At 34.7% G+C, this 21,520-nt stretch overlaps 1 protein-coding gene across 5 annotated transcripts in view; it reads right to left on the reverse strand.

Annotated features, from left to right (window-relative positions):
- Positions 1-21,520, reverse strand: part of UBR1 (ubiquitin protein ligase E3 component n-recognin 1) — a 57,374-nt gene that overhangs the window by 15,544 nt on the left and 20,310 nt on the right. For 4 of the 5 annotated variants that reach the window (XM_014950312.1, XM_014950309.1, XM_014950307.1 and 1 more), the window contains 18 exons: positions 21,056-21,121; positions 20,790-20,891; positions 20,109-20,172; positions 19,558-19,682; positions 18,585-18,637; positions 17,489-17,591; positions 16,933-16,981; positions 14,954-15,108; positions 13,938-14,037; positions 12,321-12,430; positions 11,164-11,253; positions 9,677-9,864; positions 8,272-8,477; positions 5,963-6,056; positions 3,296-3,448; positions 2,769-2,866; positions 2,125-2,218; positions 725-873 (listed from right to left, as the gene is read on the reverse strand). In XM_014950312.1, the coding sequence (XP_014805798.1) occupies positions 725-873; positions 2,125-2,218; positions 2,769-2,866; positions 3,296-3,448; positions 5,963-6,056; positions 8,272-8,477; positions 9,677-9,864; positions 11,164-11,253; positions 12,321-12,430; positions 13,938-14,037; positions 14,954-15,108; positions 16,933-16,981; positions 17,489-17,591; positions 18,585-18,637; positions 19,558-19,682; positions 20,109-20,172; positions 20,790-20,891; positions 21,056-21,121 (1,999 nt within the window). The remainder of the gene's footprint in view (positions 1-724; positions 874-2,124; positions 2,219-2,768; positions 2,867-3,295; positions 3,449-5,962; positions 6,057-8,271; positions 8,478-9,676; positions 9,865-11,163; positions 11,254-12,320; positions 12,431-13,937; positions 14,038-14,953; positions 15,109-16,932; positions 16,982-17,488; positions 17,592-18,584; positions 18,638-19,557; positions 19,683-20,108; positions 20,173-20,789; positions 20,892-21,055; positions 21,122-21,520) is intronic. The other variant, XM_014950308.1, reaches the window with a different exon arrangement.

Consider the following 21,520-nt stretch of genomic DNA (forward strand, 5'->3'; position numbering starts at 1 on the left):
ATTTCAGACTTACCTCTTGCCTCTCTCCCTGCCTGGAAGCCACTACAGATTTTTTTTACAGCTTCACATTTACTACACAGACTCCTTTGTGTATATAGTACAGAAATGAAATGAGACTGACTGCTAAACAGGTACACTAGCCCAAAAAATGCAATCATTTTTATGGTAATTATTTTGCCTTCAAAAAGAGATTCATGCTACAGAGTGTTTGGGTTTTCTTTTTTCCTACCAGGATTCTGCTTAGCAATTTCAGAATATACAAGACCATACTACTTCTACAAATTCCATGAGAATCCTTTGAGAATAGAGACAAAAAACAATATGAGAGGGAGTAACTGTTAGATATTTAGCTGTGTAGCAGATGCCTGCAGGTCAATGATCTCTGGCAGCCTGAAGATATTAATTGAATGTGCTTAATGTTACAATTAGTAATGTGGAACATGACCGCTCCCTGCTCTCTCAGACTAAACTCGATGTTGGCATTCCATATCTTAGTTTATGAACTATCATCTACCAAAACCATCCTATTATTTATATCGAATTATAGATTATCATTCTATTATTATGTAATTACATATAATATACATTGTTATACTATTGCATATTGCTCTTGTTTATGTAGAGCTATTATTATTTATACAATCATATTTTATAAAATTATACAATCAAACAACTGTAAGGTTTTCAAGTCATTAAAAAGGAATAAACCCAAATTATGCTTTACCTATACACTGGATGGTAAAAGCACACGTGCTCCAGGTCATCATAGGAATCCTGTAATCAGCTTCATTTGGAGCAACTTTTAGCCCAACTCTATAAATGGTGGTGGCAAAGAGAATAAGCATCTCCTTGATACTGCTGGAGTATTTGGCTCTGCAAAAGTAAGCCAAGATAATTTCAGTCTGAATTATTGATAGTGCTTATTACTTACGGTCAATCACTAACAATGTCTAAGTTAATTATTAACAGATTCTTGAATACAAAGGCCCTTTTTCTTTACAGATGAAAAACATTTCTAGTTTCCAGTAGTAGATAAGTACCTTGACATAACAGGCAACACGAATCAAGAGATTAATAGCTGCCAGACTGGAAGGAGTCTGTTTCTATATATTGTATTATAATTCACACTCAAAAAAATGAAAACATTTAAATCAAAGTAAAATACAATGAAAAAGCAAAATGCAAGTAACTAATTCTAAGTGCTGAGGTGAAAAAATATCCCATCTCATAAGGCACTAAAAATGCAAAGAAAGACATTTCAAATGCTTTTTTAGCATTTAAGCTCCTTTCAGCTGCCACTGGGTTTGTTTATGTATGTAGTTATATGCAGAAAGGTGCCTTGGCAAAAACTGGTACAGTTTTAACGGCTCGTGTTTTTTCAAAGTCATACACAGAACTTCGTAACAGAAACATATGACATACATATTAATTCTCCAAATCTCTACAGCAAAACAATTGTACCACAAAGTTTGGGAATTAGCCAGCATCATACTTAAATATGACATAGTTTAAGTGCAAACTGTAAGATCTTTCCCATGGAGGTGAGCTATCAAGAAAGAATTTGATTCAACTATGATGTCAGGCAGAAGCAGAAGTAGTAGAGTACTTATAGCATGATCTAAAAAGAAGACAGACAGCTGAGTACACAAAGATACTCTAAAAGTATCTATCCAACCACTCTGTTTTAGTGGGAGAGGGCTTTTGTGCACTGGAATAGAAGCAGCCAACACAGCCCTATTCCTTTGGGTATCCTCTATTACATTACTGCATCCATAACCAAGTGAAATCTACCCATGAAACAGAAACATAGCAGGAAAATTAAGGCAGACAGACATAAAATAACTTGCCTAGAGGCACAGGAAGTGACCCAAATCACTGAATTGTGGATTAGAATCTTCCAGACTCTCACCTTTGTACCAAGAACATAACAACTACCAGACTGGATTTAACCTAGAGGTCCATCTAGCTTTGTATAGGTCTGGCATTAGCGAGGAAAAGTGTAAGTAAGCCCATATTCAAATCAAACAAATCATATGGCTTTCCTTCTATACAAAGCCTAAAGAATACCTAGGTTATTTTAGGGAGAATTAACATAATGCAGAGAGCACTTCTAGTAACACTTACGAGGACTGAACTCCAAAACTAAGAATGGAATGGAATTCCAAAGCAGAGTTCCCCGGGCCCTTGTTGGCAAAAGCTGGAAGATTTTGTTTCTCTCCTTCCAAAAAAAAAAAAAAAAAAAAAAAAAAAAAAAAAAAAAATTATTCATATTAAAAACCAAAGAAGTTGTTAGGGTTTTTACAGCAGTCTAACAGAAGTGAGACAACTTTTTATTTTAAACTGGTTTGAAAATAACTGTATACAGGCCTCAGCAGCCAAACTGTCTTGTAACCCTCCTCACTAAGTAATATTTTCTTCTATTCCCAAAAATATGGGGATTAAAAATAGCGCTTCGCTGGTGAGGAAAAAGAGCTTTCCTGCATTGTAAGAGTGCAAGGAATATGTTGATTCTCTGCACCTTCTGTTTTCTAAACACTCATACATGTTTTTATTTTGGCCCTTTAAATTTAATTTTTTCTCTTTTTTACTGCATCAGTCAATACAAAGGTTTAATTAACTCTGAGTGTTAGTTGATGGCTATCCCCTCCAAGTTTACACAATTTTCTTCTACGGGGAAGATGGAAAGAAGTTTTCTGTTGCTATTAGTTAAAACATGTACTGGCATATTAGATATCCCCCAGAATAACTTCAAAATTAAGATAACAAACCTTTAGCATTTTTCAGACTGTAGCCCAATATCCTGGCTGTGATAATCTCCAGCCACCTAGCCAGGGAGAGAATTTGAGCTACGGCCTCTGCATCCTCACTGAAAATAGGAACAGAAAGCAGGTTTTACTTTAACACTCAAAGGATCACCTTACCTTTAAAAACAGAGGATGCATCTGGATCAAAAAACATCAACTCAGTATTTGCAGGGTTTTGCTGGCTTTGTAAGTTTTGAGCAAACAGTACAAAAGTAAGTATTAGGCTAATACTAGAACTAGGTTCTTGCTCATTTGATATCAGCTCCAAAAGACAACTAATCCAAACATGCTTTTTTTAAAACAAACAAAAAACCCCAACTTTTTAATTGCCAAAAGCAGTATATTTGCTGAATAATCAATATGCAGTCTTTTTATACAGATTAGGAAGATCAGCCCAAATTTTCCTTCCAAAAATTTGAAAAGTCAGCCTGCCCCAAAGTAATTTTTATTTTTCTTTTTTTAATTAAAGCTTATGCAATCTTGTAATTCACCTGTTTATTTTTTGAGCCTGCAGTGGAATGATAGGAATCACAGTATTGCACAGAGATTTGCAGAGTGGACAAAGATACTCTCCGTTCTCCAAGTCAAATATCTGTTCAACGTGCAGACGTTGTCGGAAGTTCAGCTGCATGGCTTCAAAGTACCTGCAACATGGAAAAGGAAATTACTGGAAAGTGGAATGGTGCCAATGTGACACGAAAACAAATGTTCAAGTAATTAAAATTGTTATTCTCTAGCAAGTTCCCATCCAAGCCAACAAACAAATATCTTCCTTTGATTTTTAACTCTTTCACATGCTCAGACATGAAGATATAGTAAAATCTTTGCACACACACATGAACTCATGCAAAAATGCATGGTATTTCACTCATGCAAAAGTGACAGCAGCTCTTTCTTGCTTTGAAGAGCCTTTTAAGTTTCCTTAGCGCTTTTACAGACAAGCAATTCTTAAATTTTCTACTCTTCTATCACAACATCTTCAAAACAATGAAACACTGTATCTAGTATCTCATATGCAACTCATTACAGGAAGTTTGAAACAAGGACTGTACATATTTTTATTTTGTTTTAGGAAAAACTAGTGATAATACTTCACAAAGGACTAAGCAGCTATTTGTGGCAATGACTGAGCCTGATGATTAGACAATGAAACTATAGCTTTATTTTAACAGGAGGAAAGGATAATTTATATTACAATATCACACTTCAGCTGTTTTATACTCAAAGGGAAACTCAGAAGTAACTATCACCTTTTTACAGGTTTCATTATAATTTTGCCCCCTCAGTGGATGCGGGAAGCATTCAAATTTCATTAATGTCTCGGTGGTGTTATTAGGAACAAAAAGATTCAACATTCATATCTTCTTGGCTGGATACAAGCAACTAAATTCAGTACTAATGTTCAGACTGGGTACATAGGATCTTCAAGACTGATATGAAATTGTCTAAATTCCCCACTATGGTAATAACAAGATTTTTTAATTTTTTTGCTTTAAATCACACATCTTAAGGGAAAGAACAAAATCCCATTTATGTAATAAGAGAAAGTGTGCATGTAATTTTTTTTGCTTTAAATCATTCATCTTAAGGGAAAAAACAAAATCCCATTTATGTAATAAGAGAAAGTGTGCATGCAGGGGTGTCTGCAGAAGTTCTAATGATCACAGAATATTGAGGAAAGTATTCTGTTACAATCAACAAAAACATACATTTATTTTCCCACATTCAAACAACTCTGTTTTTGCAAGCAACTCCTCTTCCTCATACATGGCAACTACACAGATATTCCATTCATCTGAACTCTTTTAGAGAGTATTTTACAGAATTTTTAGGCTGCACAGATGCTCTAGAAAGGTGTGGCAGGCAGCGCTTAGAGGAATATTAGTAAGTTAGAATGTCTGTTATGTAATAAATAAAAGACTATACTCAAACCTTCTGTGCCATCCCAGAAGAGCCTGTTGTCCATTTTAATCCCATTTACCCATACAGCAAGTCATCTTTCCTTAAAAAGTGCAAGGGAACTGAGCTCCAATGTTGCACTACTTAGATCTACGCAGATGTAGATGGATCTGCCAAGAGCAGATGTATTATACTCAAGGAACATACTTCCATATAATTTTAAGTGTGTGCACCTATTTACTCTGTATCAATGTTTTATTGTAAAAAAGAAAAAAATTTTAAAAAAATACACATATATAAAAAAAGTGATAAGCACCAGAAGTTTAGTCAGATTTTTTGAAGTAAAATGGCACAAGTACAAACAACAAACCTTAAGATACTGTTTATATCATACAATAACATAAAGTAGGTTGCAATTGCATGACCCTACTCTCTTTATCTGTGGCTAATACTTCAGTGGGATTATTTCTATTATTATTTCACACTATTTATTTTATTTAGAACTGCCAGACCTATGTGGAGTCAAATGCAGAGAGCATTAGCTTTGCTCTCCGTAATCCTATGAACATCGATGCAACCAGGGTGACTATATTCTACAGGCTAAGTAGCTTGGTCTTTTAATATTTCAGGTTGCACTCTAATCCTACACACTTAGTCTAAATCGTGGGCTCCCCAAAACAATAGAAATCTAGCAAAGTTTTTAAGCACTGTACCAATTCTTCCTTTTTACTAAAAGTTTGTTCACCAATAGGGGAGGGGTAGAGAAGAAGTATTGGTAGATTTAATGATTCATATTCTATTCTAAATGCCAGATTTTAATCTAAAGACTCACTGGAACAAGTCGGCTTCATTCTTTGAAAGTCTGTCACCAGGTCAGTACTTGGAGTCAAAGCACTGTTGCTACGGAACGCTCACCTGGAAGATTCCTACTGTTTCTCATTGGCTTCCTAAAATAAACCCACTAGATATGGTTTCTTATTCTTGACCAAATTTATTCCCATCAGTTTTAATTTCATGAATTAGTAACTCCTTAAGGGATTCTTCTTTGGGTTATAGAAGGCACTAAAAACTTCTAATGATTTTCTTCATCAGGCCAAAACTTCTCTTGGGTGATATTTCATTTTCAGATGAGTACAAACAGTTTTGACTCCGTAATAAAATATCCGGTTACTGCACTGCGTTTTCAGTGTGCACTTCAGTGTTTTGGAAAATAGATTAATGAAAAAAATAATAAAGAGGCTGCAAAGATACATCCTTACTTCTGCCAGCAGGCTGCATGCATTACATGCCCACAGCTTCCTGTGTGGGTCCCACAAGGCAAGTCCGGGTGCATGAAGAGAGGATCTACAGTATCTAGAACGACAAATCAGAAAGAAATTACCAAAGGAACAAAAACACAGCTTCCTATCAGTATCAACAGGAATGAACAGCAGCATACACAGAACACAAGCCTGCGGATTTTATTTTCCCCACAGTTCACAGTGTCACATTAACAATCCCACTTGGCTGGCTTTTCCAGACCAGTACTCCAGCAAAACAACCACAAGACAGAGCCCGCTTAAACTACTGAAGGCTTTCGACTAATTATGAAGAAAAAGACAACAAAATCCAAAAGCAATAGTAAATTGGTCAAAAGAAAAAAAAAAAAAAAAGAAAAGGATTCTTCGGTACTGGCATAGCTCTGCAGTTGGATTCACTATCACTGAAGTTTTTCATGTGTTTGTTACTGTATTTTTAAAGTAAAGAAAATGAAACTGCTAAGAACAAGAAACATTAGGCATTTCTCCAACTCACCCCACATATTTTCAGGCCACTGACATCCACAGCACTACTGAATAACAAATTCAAGTCTATCTCTTACTGATCCTGCATAATTGTTAACAGCAAAGACACTACCTAATGGTGTCTTTGGCACTCGCAGTGAGACTCCATTCCCCCTTAGAGATACCTAAATAGTACTCAACAACAGCAGTCCTCCAAACTTCAGCTGGTGGACTGTTTATGAGTTTGGACAGATATATATTTTGTCAAATTCAGGTGTAATAAGAGAAAAAGAAAAAAACAAACAAACAACATAAAACCTAGCACCCAAATTGCACTGAAAATATAATTCTATTTGACAGTGGCTGAAGCTGCCCAAAATCAAATGGGCACTGAAATAAGAAAGTGAACCTTGGTGTAACACTAATCTGCACTTCTGCTGTGGTAACAACCATTTTTCCACTTACTTAGAACTTGAAAGAAAAGCAGCTCTTACATAGAATTGTAGGCCTACTCACAGGCCTGCTGCAGAGGACCATGCAGTAGAGAGTAAGTGCTATAAATAACATCCAGAAGTGGCCTTAGGAAAAGGAGCATCATTCCCTTCTTTTTTTCAATTATTTCAATAGCCCAACAAGTCACCACAGAAAGCTTGCCAGTGTATCTGACTACAAGAGCACAAGACTTAATTTGTACTTCAGGTTACCACAGAAGAGAGCAAAACAAACGGATGCAATTAGTACGTGGCCTAGATAAAAATTCTATACAGCCGGCCCAAAATTTTTAAGTTGTCTTATAAACTAATCACAATTACTATCTTCCAACATAATTCTGGGACATCCAGCCTGGATAGAATACTCAAACTTTTAGTACTTTCTCATTTCACTTCTGTTTCTTTTGATGTGTTTTTTTTTTTTTAAACAAATACTTTGCTGCAATCTCAGAAGGCTAAGAAGGGCAAACATTTCCTATGCATTTAAAAAAATAATTAAAGAAGGCAATATACTGAAGGAAATGGTTCTTCTAGTACTTTCAATATTACCTTAATAATTGCCAAGGTGAAGTTATCTAGACACTGTTTCAACTCTTCTTATCCTACTCTAGACTGCATTTCTCTGTTCTTAAAATTAACAGCCACCAAGCATCCATCTGATCTTGAATTATTATTATTTTCCTTTTTCAAAGAGAGCAAAAAAGTCAGTGAGTACTTAAGTTTTCCCTTTTCCTTCTACTTATTTTCTTTCTTTCCCTTAAGTAACTGACCAAAATCTCTCTCATGTTTAATCAACAGTTACATTTTCATTTATCAGATGATATCATGTGATCCTCACACTTTTATATTTTTTTATGTTGCTGTTTTTATTAGTTCCTGGACATAAGGAACAAAAAAAATTCAAACAAAAAAAAGTCCAAACCAAATCCTCCCTAGGCTGCCATATTGGCCTTTGACAATGTTAATGTATTTCCTCCATACTGGGAACGTTTGCTGCTGTACTTGAATTAACAGGAACTGTTAACATTCATGGATTTTTTTCCAGAGTGACCAATTCTATCAAATCTCTAAGTTCTATAAAATCTTCTTGTGAGATTAACATTTTTCTGATTTCCCAAGGACAAATCAAAATCTTCATAGACTTTTCATTTTTAAGTTTTAAAGCAGGAATTTTAAAACAATTTTTAAAATTTTAGCTTTCTTTCTATCAAGTAGGATAAGCCATTTAGCAATCTGATTGGATACAGAGTTTAATTAGGTTCAAAGCTCTAGGTACAGAACTGCTTGTAGTCTAAACGAAGAAAAATCACATACCCCCTGAGAGTTCAAGAATTCTGCTCCTATTTTGAGTTAACGCAGTTGATTTCTGGACACAGACAGATAATACCATGGCAGCACTTTCCAACTTTACTTCCTGCTCCTCCTGACAGAGAATACAGGTCAGAACTTCTTTCTCAGCAACAGATGGACCTCGTTTGGGACCCAAAGCAATTTTGGAGTAATCAATTGCCGAAGACATGCTGTAAGACCATAAGTGACACAGATATAAAACAATCAAATGGCTTTTTCTAAACATTCTTCCATGTATCTAAAAGGCTACATATTGCTAACATTTCCGGTTTTATACCAAAGTGCTTTACAAAAACAAATAATGATCAAACAATGAAGAAATGCCTCAATCCTCACTAAAATGAAGTACTCTTTAAATACAGAAAGGGGCAGCCAGCTGACATGGAATTACACAATGAAATGGATTCAGCAGGAAATTCAGGAAGCTGTATTCAATGCAGATTGGATTAAATATATTTTAATCATACAGACATATTAAAACCGTTTCCCATTCTTGAAGAAAACATACTGAAGATGAATGCCACTACCTTGATTCAAGGCTTTGTGATACAATAAGCTTCCTTATATTTTTTTAAATATTCCTTATTCCAGAGTTCAACAATGTTTTATAGAACACCATTTATTAAAGAGCAAAGCACAAAGAAGTGATCTGTACTTTTTTTCCTATCAGGTATCTCTATTTTCCTGATTAGTTTTGTGCAGCCCCAATTAGACCAAAATTGTGAGGTGTATTAGGTATACTATATTGTTGAAGCATCTCTGGAACAGGAAGAATCCATACCATACAAAATTATAACCAATATAAACCAAACATCTTCAGTATGAAATTAGATTTTAAGAAGTAATGAAGAGAAATATGAAAACTTGAGCTACAAGAAGCATATTTTCTTCATCGCAACTTAACCTTAAGGGATATTGGCTTTCAGATTCTTCCCAAATTAAATACTTGAATTTTCATATAAGGTAGACAGTCACATCCAAAATTAGTGCTGTCAATTCAGCTGCATTCTAATGAAATTTATTCAAATGTTGAGAAATATAAGTATCCATTTGAAGAAATAATTAGTTTTCTTATAGTTTATCTTGTGCTGCTCTACAAAGTGAGTCCATTGTTCTTACATTAGTATAAGCACACTAGTTGACATATAATTCTGTAACAGAAGATGACTTAAAAGTAAGAAGAGAAGTATTCAAGTTTTCTGACTGGGATGACACAATCTGTCCCTTGAACTAGAGACACAAGTTTTTTGACTGGGATGACACAATCTGTCCCTTGAACATCCTCTCAAAATGTTTACGTGGATACTGAACTTATGCAGCCAGTAATCGTCCCTTCCCACAAGAACTCTGGATGTCTGCTTTTTCTTACCTTTCTTCCTCCATAATAGCATCTTCTTTCCCCTGTGCCTCCAGGGTGTTTTCATAGAGGAGCTTATGGGTTTCAATGAAATTCCTCTGCAGTGCAGACATCTGGGCCATAATCTTCTGACGGTGCAACCTAGCTGCTTCTGCCTTCCTCTTCCGCTCAGCCTTCTCTTGATCCTGGGTGCTCTGTGTCTTACAAGAAAAGAGAATAAAGAGATCACAGGCAACAGAGAACAGCAAAAAAATGAGAAGAATCTTTCCCCACCAATACATTCTAACCACTGACATCAAATTCCTTAACTGACAACAAAGAAAAGTTAAGCGCTATCCGAAATATGTAAAGCTGAAATCTTAAATTAACCTAGTCAGAACAAAGAGATTTTTGAGGGGTCCACAAAAGGTCACTAGTACAATCTCTTGCCCGAAGACAGGATCATTAACACCTGATCCATTTTAATTAAGTGCTTGCCTGTTCCCAAGAAACTTTTGTGAGCTGATCACAAGCCTCCTCCAGAATTTTGTTATTCCCCCATAAGCAAAATTCCTTTTATTCAATTACTGAAGGCACAAACTCAATATTATACACATCATTTCCATTCACGATACCATTACTTTTTGAAGAAATGAAACAAGAAGCTGCTCCAAAAGTAGTGGAACTGTAAAAGTCTCACTTCTGACTGACTTAGGCATTTTTTTCCCTTACCTTCCCAGATACCATATGACACCTTTCTCAAAAAAGAACCACAGCATATGCTGTGGTAAATTCAGAGCTACGCACGCAGTGACAAGCCAAGAGACTGTCTGGCAGCACAGCAGGCTGTTGCCAACAGAATGTGTAAGAGCAAACCAGCCTGTTCTTTGCAAACTATCTAAGGGTAGTTGGACTCTTCTTCTCTATGCAGCTTCCAGTTAAAAAAAAAAAACAAAAAACCACCAACAAAACAACAACCAAACACTCACAGAACTCCAGTAATCTTTGAAATCTTCATTTCACTATCTCATTTGACCACTGGATTCAAAAGTTATTTTGAGGAAAGTGTAGAGTCCGATAAACAGACAGAATAATCACCTGAACCTGATTCCTTTATACAATCAAGGCAAAGCAGATTAACCTCTAGGTAGGTCATGTAAACTACAAGACATCATTTTAAGTGGATTTGTATTTCTAATTATTGCACAATGACAACGTAATAGAAAAGGTGATCAAATCATAAAGGTAAGAAATGGAGAAATGAACACAAATTACTTCTTCACCCCCTCAGTTGTTTCACTTAACTTGGAAGTACTACCAAAACCAAATTAGCTGCTGATAATTCCATGAAACATGTTTAGCATAAATTTAATTTATTAAAAATATTAATCTTGGCACATAAATCCTATTTGTAGGCAATATATCAGAAATTAATATTTTCAAAATTATTTTAGGTAACCTTTTTGAAAACAGCCATTCAAAACATTAAATACAAGGCTTCCATTGAACATTATTATTACCTCATCACCTTTTGTAGCTTCTGAGCCTGATGTAGCTGCTACTGTTGTCAAACTAGATTTTTCTCTCAGTCTTTTCACTGTGTCAAACATCTAGGAATAGAGACATAAGTGTTAAAAATAAAATGCAACGTGGCTCTTATGACAATATAGACAGGATTAAAGCTCTTGATATTTAATTTCACATTATTTTCAGATTTTCAAATGGATGAACCCAACTGCCATACTTGTAAACAACAAAAGCATGTAACTGAGACTGTATGTGCACTCGGGGTAGCGCTGCTGCCTCTGTACCCTAAACCTGATGAACACCGCTCAGTCTTCTTGCGGTAATACTGCTCAGCAGCTGTATCATTTGTACATCAGAAGAAAGGACAGAGACTGCTAGCTTATTTCAAGTAGGTGAGATGTGGACCATCCCATGGAAATAGTCACTAAAATCATGTAAAAACTTATACACCTGGAACAGAAAGCCTTCTACCATGTACCTAATTTGTTGAAACTGAGGCTTCAATTTTTATTCACTACTTTCTCCAGCCATCTTTACTTTAATAAGTATCTTTTTGATAATATTAAATATTCTACGTTTACTATACGTATAATAAAGAAGTTAAATATAGTTTTTAAAGTACATTTTTACTTTTTTCCTTCAAATTTTAGAAGTATAGCTTCTCAAAAATAAAATCTTGCAAACCTGCCTCCCTAATGTACCAGTATAGTTGAACAGAAATATAGAATATAGAATAATATATTTATATATAGTTCATAGTAGCCGAGGATAGTTTTGGAACCCTACTATGGATTCTTACCCTCTTTTCCAAGAGGACTGCCTTCTACATTTGCCATCTAAAACTACAAGCACCTGAAACAAGAAGCCCAAGATGGAACAGGACAGTAGTTACTCCTGCTAAGCAGAAGCAGCAGCCTCCTACATTAGAGATGTCACAGCTCTAGAAGGTTTTCTCATCTCTTACTGCATAAGAGCAGCAAGTAGGATTCAAGAAACCACATCTCCTCTGGAGGGAAAAACGTTCCAACAGATTAAGCCGCTCAAGAAACCATTGCAGCTGTAAACACTGGGTTATATGTAGGAATCTTAACATCTTTCATAAACACTTTTTAAGTTACTAAAATCAGATCATATTTATCTCATTGCGTACCTGCAATATCCAACTGACTGTGTCTTTCTGTGCCTCTAACTGAGGAACTCTCTTTAATTTTTCCAGAAGCATTAACACGTTCACAGCATTCAAGGCCGAGCTTCCCATTCCTTTACAAAGGAGGAAAAAAGAAAATTAAAAAAAAAAATTAGAAAAGCATGGCCCTTCAGGGAAAAAAACCCTCAGCATTTTAATGCATTTACAACCATGGACATGTTTTAAAATATTGCTAATTATATAAGACACATATATGAACACAACATTTGTAGCTACGTTTCTGTTTTAATTTCATCTGTTTATTCTGGTTGAATGTGGCATAATCTTCTCCCCTTATAGATCAACAGTTTTTGCTACCTCCAAAAGCATAAGAACAGACAAAACCAGAATTGCCTTTCGCTTCAAGGAGTAGTGGTGAAGTTCTTATAGATTACCCAAGTTTCCTAACAGCTCAGTGTGTGCAAGTTTATTTCTATCACAAAAACTATTAAAATTACAGTAATTATTTGCTTTCTCCACCTCAGTAACAATAAATAACATTTTAGGCCATTCTCTAAACAAAAGGGTGCTTTAAAATAGAGACCATTCTCGTCAATTATATTTCTTTTGCAGTGCTTTCCATTTGAAATGGATTTGCACATTTTCATAACCAAGACAAATACATCACAAAAAACATTTTTTTGGTAATTTTTAAAAATCACTTTTCAGTAAGAGTTTTCTTACAAAAATACTGATTACTTTTGTATCCCTTATCTATAAATGGGCTTTGGTTTTTCTGGTTATGCAAAACTAAAGCTGGTAAAGAAATTCTTTAATGTCTCAATCGTAATTATTTTTAGTGTATTCCTACAGCTGACATGAAGCTTCTTAACAGAAATATGTTTGCTGTGATTATAATACTTCTTGCTCAACCATAATAACAAAATAAAAAGAGAAAGTGAAATGGCAGTGTTTTTCAAACTCAGTGACACCTGTTTAGACAAGATTTTTGAAAAACTATATGAGGGCAGTTCAGCAGCTTTATGTGTTTATTTATTTATGAAGGAGGTATTTTAAAGCCATGTAGATGTGGTGCTTTGGAGAAGGGTTTAACACTGGACTTGGGAGTGTTAGGTTAACAGTCAGACTGGATCTTAAGGGTCTTTCTCAACCTAAACAATTCTATGATTCTAGTTCGTAATTCTTATCTCTGTTTCATCTCTCAAGTGACAAATTATGTTTAGTTTGATAATGGATTTTTTTATTCATTTATTCTTACACAGTGAAGGAGAAACTCTAGATAAGGTGGAAGATTATTTAAAAAATGTAGATTCCAACTCCCACTCACGAGTCTTGAATGTAAGATCAGGCATTTGCTTCTGTTATCACTACCATAGTAAAAGACTTTAACTTGGAGGTAGATGAACAATTGTACAGCTCAGGAATACAAAAGATTGAGACAGTTCAAAAACTAAACCCACAACCAAAAAAAGCCCCCACAACTTCAGCAGGTTTTAATTCTATAGCAAAAAGTAAATCCTTTCTGACTAAAATTGCTGAATACTTTTCTAGTTTATTTGTGTCCTTACAAAATCAAGTTAGTCTAATTTACTCTGCCCTTTTAAAGGAAATGAAACATACTTGTTGCTTTGTGATAAAAATCAAAGGTTACTTCTTCTTCTGGGTGCTTCTGTAGCTGCTGCTTCTCTTCTAGTAACCCTAAAGAAAGAAGATGAAGCACCTACAAAAAGAGAACAATAGTAAATCTAATTCACTGTTGGAGGTCTGGAAAACTGGCATATAAAATAAGGATGTTTAAGATAGTTCTGTACTATATGCTGATTATAAATAAGAAAAAATGCAGAGATCATACACAGAAAGTGAAACAACAATACACAATATAATTTTCCTGCACATTACTTGCACTAAAATTAACAAACTTGCATACATTTTACATTGGTAACATATGAATCTTGTCATTTTGCTGATACAAATCTATCAATATTTGGTTAATTCTATAATCCAAAGATTAGCAGGTAAGGCAAGATAATTAAATAATCTATGCGCTCTAATTAAGAAAACTGATTAATTCAGTCTGTAAATTTAGGTCCTAATCCTATAAATATTTTTTGATGAAGTATTTTTATTTATTTTTAATGTCAGCAATTCCTTTTTGTAAAGCATAAAGTCACTGTGGTAAAATTAAATGTTTTAAATCCTTTAAAAAAATTATCTCATTTCATGACTGAGGCTCCAAAGACATTTACATCTTCAGAGACTTTGCAGCTTACAAGATGAAGCAACTCCAATTTCTCGAAGATGATCAAAAGGGTTACTTATCTGCACATGAATTTTTAAGTAAAAGATGAGGTAAGGAGAATTACATACTGAAACAGTGATGAGGCAACACAGGGGAGAAAGCAAAGTAGAAGACTGAAGAATATTCCCAATTTAATACTACTGTGTTTCACATTTCTATTTTACAGGGGAGATAAATAATTAGAAATATTCTCCTTGCTGGTAAGGTTTATAAAAACAGGTTTGGGGACAAAAAGTAAATGCTTATAATTTAAAACTGAAGTCTGTCTCTACACATTTTGATCTTAACCTGGTCAACACAAAAATGCCCACAGGAAGAAAACCAAAGCTAACCATACCATTTGGATCATGGCTTCAGTCCACAAGTGGGTTTCCAGCTCTACTGCTCTCTGAAGAATGGTCCGCAGTATGTGCATCATAACATCACAGTTCAGAATCCTCACCACGTTGCTGAAAGCAGGACTGAAGTCTGGAGGAGGAGGTGGTAGCAATGCTAGAAAACGGTGATGTGCAAATACATTAACAAACTGGCATCTCAACAAAGATGGCAGGTAAAAAGCAGAGAGCACAAACATACTCATTCCAGTAAAAGAACAACTAGAATTTTAAATTAATAAAAATATGCTCCAACACAATTGTTCACTTGTCAGCTTTTATCTTCAGCAAAACCAAGTACTTTTAATAAGTTCTTATATAAAACACCTGCAAACTAAGGTAAACAATCAATCACAAGTACTTAGTTGCATCTCTAAGTGCAAATACTTTACACTGTCTGATCACTTATGTATCACTAATAAACATATAGTGTTTGTCCTTTGCATCAGATATAAAGTTTTCAAGTAGTTAAAGAAGAGCGAGCAGTGGATCTTCCAGAGTGTAGTGTCTCACATTAGTGTCCCACGTCCCATGGCGTTCTGATAATTCCATAATTCTGATAATTTCTACTTCTATAAATGCAATGTCTTCAAAACTGTCAATAATTTGGCAATTTAGACTGAATGAATTATAAACATTTACTGAGAAAGACCACATAGCCAAATAAAACCATATGCACAAAGTATCTGCAACAAAATGGGTAGCCTCGGGGGAACACCCACTGAGGTAAACAGTTATCTCTGTAATTTGGAACTGTATTGTCTGATTATGAGAATGTGAGTTTCTGACAATTACATCTAAATATCTGCATTTTTAAAAAGTTCTACAAAATAAACATCCCTGCTAGCATTAAGTTGCTAAAGTGAACAAAGGAAATAAAAAAAATTAAGAGGGCACCATTGAAAAATCTGTCACCTGCATATAATAAACAGTGGGAAAAGAAAACAAAAGTAATTCAAAGATTTGGTTTTTTTTCTCATTATTTTCCAGCTGCCATAATCTTCCAAGTTACTTACAACTGAAAGAAATTAAATTTTTTCAAAGGGAACGTGATTTCTGATTCAACTGTGTCCCTCCTAAACAACAATGCCAATTTATTCTTTTTCAGTTCCACAGTTTTTCAACTGAAAGGAATCCAAAGCAAATAAAATTTACTCAGAATGAATTTTAACCTGTATGTAACCAAGTATGAAAGACTGTAGTGCCCCTGATAGTACACAAAAATCAAAATAGGCTTTAGAATATGAAGTAAAGATTTAGGTATTCAACTGGAAGGGCAATCTGGGAAGATGAAAACAATTACCCGTTGCAACTCACAAAAGCAGGTGATAGTTGATTTTATTGAATTGTTCATTGTACCTAATTAGTTCAGCTTACAAAGTCTTCCCAAATCAAGTCAATTAACGTTTGTGACTTGAATGGGCAAAAGTAAAATCAAGAGGGGAATCACATTTGTGCTACAATAGAAACATGGCACTTTATATGTATTTGCAGCTTCTGTAAAAGAATTATTTTGAGCCTCAAGTCTCATATTTAAAGAATGTATATGAACACTAGTTCGTGCAGCAACCTCCTCTATGTGGCACTATTATGTCTCAACATCGTGCTAGAGAAACTACTCACAAAAATAAACTTTTGCCCCCTAGAGTTTTTGTGGTGGAGGAACTAAGTTGTTCATTTTGTCAATGGTTGCTATGCCATGTTTATTTGTCTACATGGAAATTAAACTAAAAATTGCTATCTGTGTGTTAAAAAAAGGAAAAAGAAAAAAGAAATGCCAGATTCTAATTAATTACAATTACTACAAATCACAACCAATTTGATATGAACTCAATTAACCATAATTAAGTCACAAGACATCTCCCAAAGCTCATTTTATATGCACAACTACATACACTACTGAATTGCCACATTTATTGAGCTATCAGTTTCCAGTTTTTACCTTCATCTCTGTTTTCTTGTTTCCTCCTTTTCTTTTGTGTGTGTTCAGCCTACAGAAAAAGTAGTGTTGTTATGTCAGCATTTCTACAGAAGTGCACAATGAAACAATAAGAAATGTTAAACTAGAAATGTGGCAGGATACACAGTCAGTACTTGGTTGTGTAACTAGAATCTTGCTTGAAATCCTTTTAACAATACTGCATTTTGCATTTCAATATGTAGTAGAGATAAATAATTGGACTTGCTTCCTCAATAAGTTTTAAAAGCAAACTTTGATAAGAATTATCTTTGAAGTAGAAAACCCCAGATTTTGTTCTTAGCATAAACAGTTAACAGATTTAATACATAAGTTATCATAGGGAAAATACTAATGCAAACCATACCACGTGAATTTGTATTAAGTCTTAACTTCATCAGAAGCTTAGTTTTGAAGTTAGCTGCATATACTCTTTACTGAATCAGTTTCTTTAGATTCCATCATTTTCTTCAATTCAGCAAAATTCTCTAGACATTGGCACCATTTTCTAACCTTTGAGAGTGAATCTTACACGGCTTACCTTGCTGTGCTGGGTCTTAGTATAGTGATAAAAGAACATATTGAATTCCTTCAAGCATTCATCTTTCAGTTCATAAACTCCATGGCCAGACACACCTGGTTTCCTTACAGAGAGATATTTCATGACATGGAGATTAATTATGTATGTTCGGCACATCTTTCAATGTAAACAAACCAGCAACACCATTTATTTTCTAAGGAAATGCTAACAAGAAGGGGAACAGTGATGGTTGTTCATTAACTTATGAAGAAGATAGAGTACAGTTATCAGTCTTTCATTTTGAAGACTGCTTACTACTGTAAATCCTACCCAGCAGCAAAATATTTTTAGTGTATACCATCCACAGCACACCATATGACCTCTGACAGGTAAATGCTTTTTAACTTTCTGGCTTAGAATTTCATATATTTGATGTGATTGTATGTAATTCATTACTTTCTTTAACCAAAATACAAAACAAGTAATACAAAGAGCCACTTTCCAGCCACTGAGATTTTTTGAACCTTCCAAATAATTCCCAAAATTCCTAGGTATCCCTATAGTTGCCCTTGATGAAATGTAAACAAGTGAGCCATGTGAAACTTAAAATAAGGTAAACTAAAATAATTAAAATTACAAGACATTTTTGTGACAAAAAGAGCAGACATTTGAACTAGTATTTCTCAGCTGCTGCAATTGACTGTTCCATACTTGCATGTATATCTATGTTAAAAAAAAATTAACTCCCATCTTAAAGTTACATCAGGCTTGCAGCTAAATAGGTAACGATTAGGTGGTAACTGTCCAAGGCGCAATGAGTTGTTAAAGCTACCAACCATCTTTGAAATAAAATAAAATTTGAAGATTTTCCCACTCGGATTTGAGATTACTGAACTCAAACTGGATTTGAAAAAAGAGGGGGGGCAACAGGAGAAAAGCAGCAGCTTTGGGTACTCCATATGCTTTTCTTTCCTATGCATATTTGAAAGCATATATATTTAAAGACAGCAAAATATTAGCTGAACAGAGACTGTGCTGCGCAGCTTGTTTAACCCATATAATCCAGGAGATCTTATTTCATGTTCAAGCTACTTACAAAGTAATTTTAAGAACTTACTTAAATGTAGCCACTTTATCAATTACATTCTCCAAGCCAGTTTCATTGTTCTCCTGGTAAAAAAAGAAAAATAGTTTGGGATAAATATATAACGATTCAAATATCTTCAGTACTATCCTAGGTATAACAAAAATAGACATATATGTATTTTGCCTACTCTTATTCAGAAAGGAAATATTCACAATTGACAAGCTACTTTGGATAATACTTAATTTAACCATATAACATTTTATTTGTAACAGAGCTGAACTCCAGAAACAAAGCAGTGCCTAAACCCAACTTCAGTGGAGGGAAAAACAGAATATTAGTCTCTTTGAACAGTGAACGTTGATCTCCCAGTATTGGTTTCTGACAATATTCCAGGCCATTTAATTTACAATAAAACTGAAGTGTTTTGCATTCGTTACCAGCCCTGAAAACTTGCACAGGCTATAAAATCTATTCCACATCTCTATCTTTTGCTTGAATTTTCAACAGTTGGAATAGAATGGCAGGGAAATCTGTGCTTTCAAATAGACCTGTACAATACTTGACTTCCAATGAATCTGCACAGGTTTAAGTGATCAAAATTACAGGATCAAATTTACTGATGGTACACAGGGCAGAATGGAATCCAGCTGCGTGGTCCTACAGGGCCTAAAGAGAAAAATATTTTAACACTTTTTAAAAATTTTATTTTAATCTAGGAGTACAGCTGAATACTCTAAAAAAAATTCCACCTCTTCACCAAAAAGCACAGTCCCCATATGAGCCTTTTCAGACTAGACTGTACTTGAATCCAATACATTTACCCTTATATCAGGAAGGCGTGTAAGCCCCTTTGTCATGCTATTTTGTAATTCTGGTATAAAGCTCAGGTCTTGGTTTCAGAAATAAAACACTTCCATATAAAAGATACGGAAGCTAAACAAGAAAAAGACATATACCAAGAAAAAGTGACTTAAGGAAAAAAAGTAAATAAAACAGGACTCACATTTTCAGGCAAGGACTCGGTAATTGCACTGTGAGCCATTGGTTCAATACATAATAGATGGATGATTTCTCTCATGGTAACATCTTCTTTTGTCACATTACTCAGTCCAGGCACATATCTTTCCCCTACCAGAGCGAATCAAAAGGAAAAGAATGGCAAACATGACAGTTATAAAGCAATTCTGAATTTCTCACCAAGGTAATGCTATTGCTGGGATATTTCAAAGCATAAGTTTGCATTTGCCAGAAACTATGCCAAGTGTCTGAGAGGGAAAGTGTTTTTTAGCCTACTTTCCTAACAAAATTGGCTGAGATGGAGTTTCTCTTCATATTGTACTGTAATAGTCAATTACAAAGTTATCTAACAGCTTTTTTCACTGTGCAACCCCTACGGCTCCCAACTGACAGACAGTTGTGCTACTGAACCATCTATTTGAAACAGGCATTCTCCAGTATCCTCTCCACACCATCTACGTTAAAGAAAGTCATCGAGCCTGCTTTGTCAAATTGTAATAATCCATTACTATGACAGTAGAGAGAAATGAAACTCACCCACAACATAGATGAGAATCTGTAGCATCTCTTCTATTAACACGTTACATTGTTTGATTAAATCCTAGAAGAATTAGAGAAATTAGTGTGGTTTTTTTAAAAAAAAACCACAAAACCACACAAAAAAAAACCAGGCAGGAAAAATCTGTCTGAGCTCAACCTTCAGATATACTACTTTGCTGAAGTACTGGACTGCAAGAAGAAACCTCCATTCTCACAAACTGGAAAAAATACCTGCGCTTGTAGAGAAGATATTATTCTGCAACTGAAGTGCAAGATTGACATGCAGGAAAAGAAACAGCAGCTAAAAATGTATCCCAAATGAAGGCTTAGATGAAAGTTCAAGCCTCAAGAAGTAGCACAACAATTCAAAAAACTTCCAGCCAAAATAAGAACACATAAAATGGCTTAAGAGACACAGAAATTTTATAGCAAAATCATTTACGTGGATTTTTGTAGATGCCCCATGAATTCAAGGTCAAAGAGGGAAAAACCTGTTTGTTAATTTTGAGTAAGCCTCTACAAATTCCAGATAAAAAGTGATTTATCTAACCACCAGGTCCTGTGTTGACTGACTCTTAGAGTGGTAATAAAAATGCAATTATCAATAGTAGCTAGTTTTTCTTGTTACTGTTATGTAAACTCCCAACAAATTAACCAGCAGAAATAGTTGCTACTTACCTGATCTTTGGTGGGCTTGAGTTTTTTGAAAGCATCAGCAAGCTCGTATCTTTGCAGTATCAGCAGGAGGAACTGGTTTGGATCCATGAGAGATGCACCTATCTATCAAAAAATCCAACCTAATGTGAACATCAGTTACTATTACAGTTCTTTGTTAATTATGAAAAATATTTTTACCAAGAAAAATCATACAAAACTTTCATTGAATTTCTTTTAATTTTAATTAAATCTATGAGTCAAACAAGCAATGATTCAGAACATTATACCTGAAGCATGATGATGTCTTTGTCATACATCTCTTCTCTGCATTTAACATCTTGATAATAGAATACCTGAGAAATGGGAAAACAAAATTTAAGCAGAGAAGCAACATAAAGTAATGCGCTATCAAATGCACACCACTTCATGTCTGAGGCTTTTTTAACCTGTAGAGCACTTTTATTGAGCAAGGGAAAGTCCTATGTTTATTTTAAAAAAACATGTACTTTGATGGAAGTGAAAAATGTTTTTTCATCTATTCAATGTCTATGCCATACTTTGACACACCCCCTTCCAAGACAAAATAGTTCTCAGGGCTCCTACTGAATTAAGTCAAAACATCCTACTTCTCCTACCCCAGTTCTCAGAGACAACTCTACAGGGTGCTACCAATACATACTTTCAACAAAGGGTCCTGTGAAAGGTAAACAGAAAATTTTTGCCAAAGTAAAAAAAAAAAAAAAAAAAAAAAA

The sequence above is a fragment of the Calidris pugnax genome, unplaced genomic scaffold (genome assembly GCF_001431845.1).
Source record: "Calidris pugnax isolate Ruff unplaced genomic scaffold, ASM143184v1 scaffold68, whole genome shotgun sequence".
Taxonomy (NCBI): Eukaryota; Metazoa; Chordata; class Aves; order Charadriiformes; family Scolopacidae; genus Calidris; species Calidris pugnax.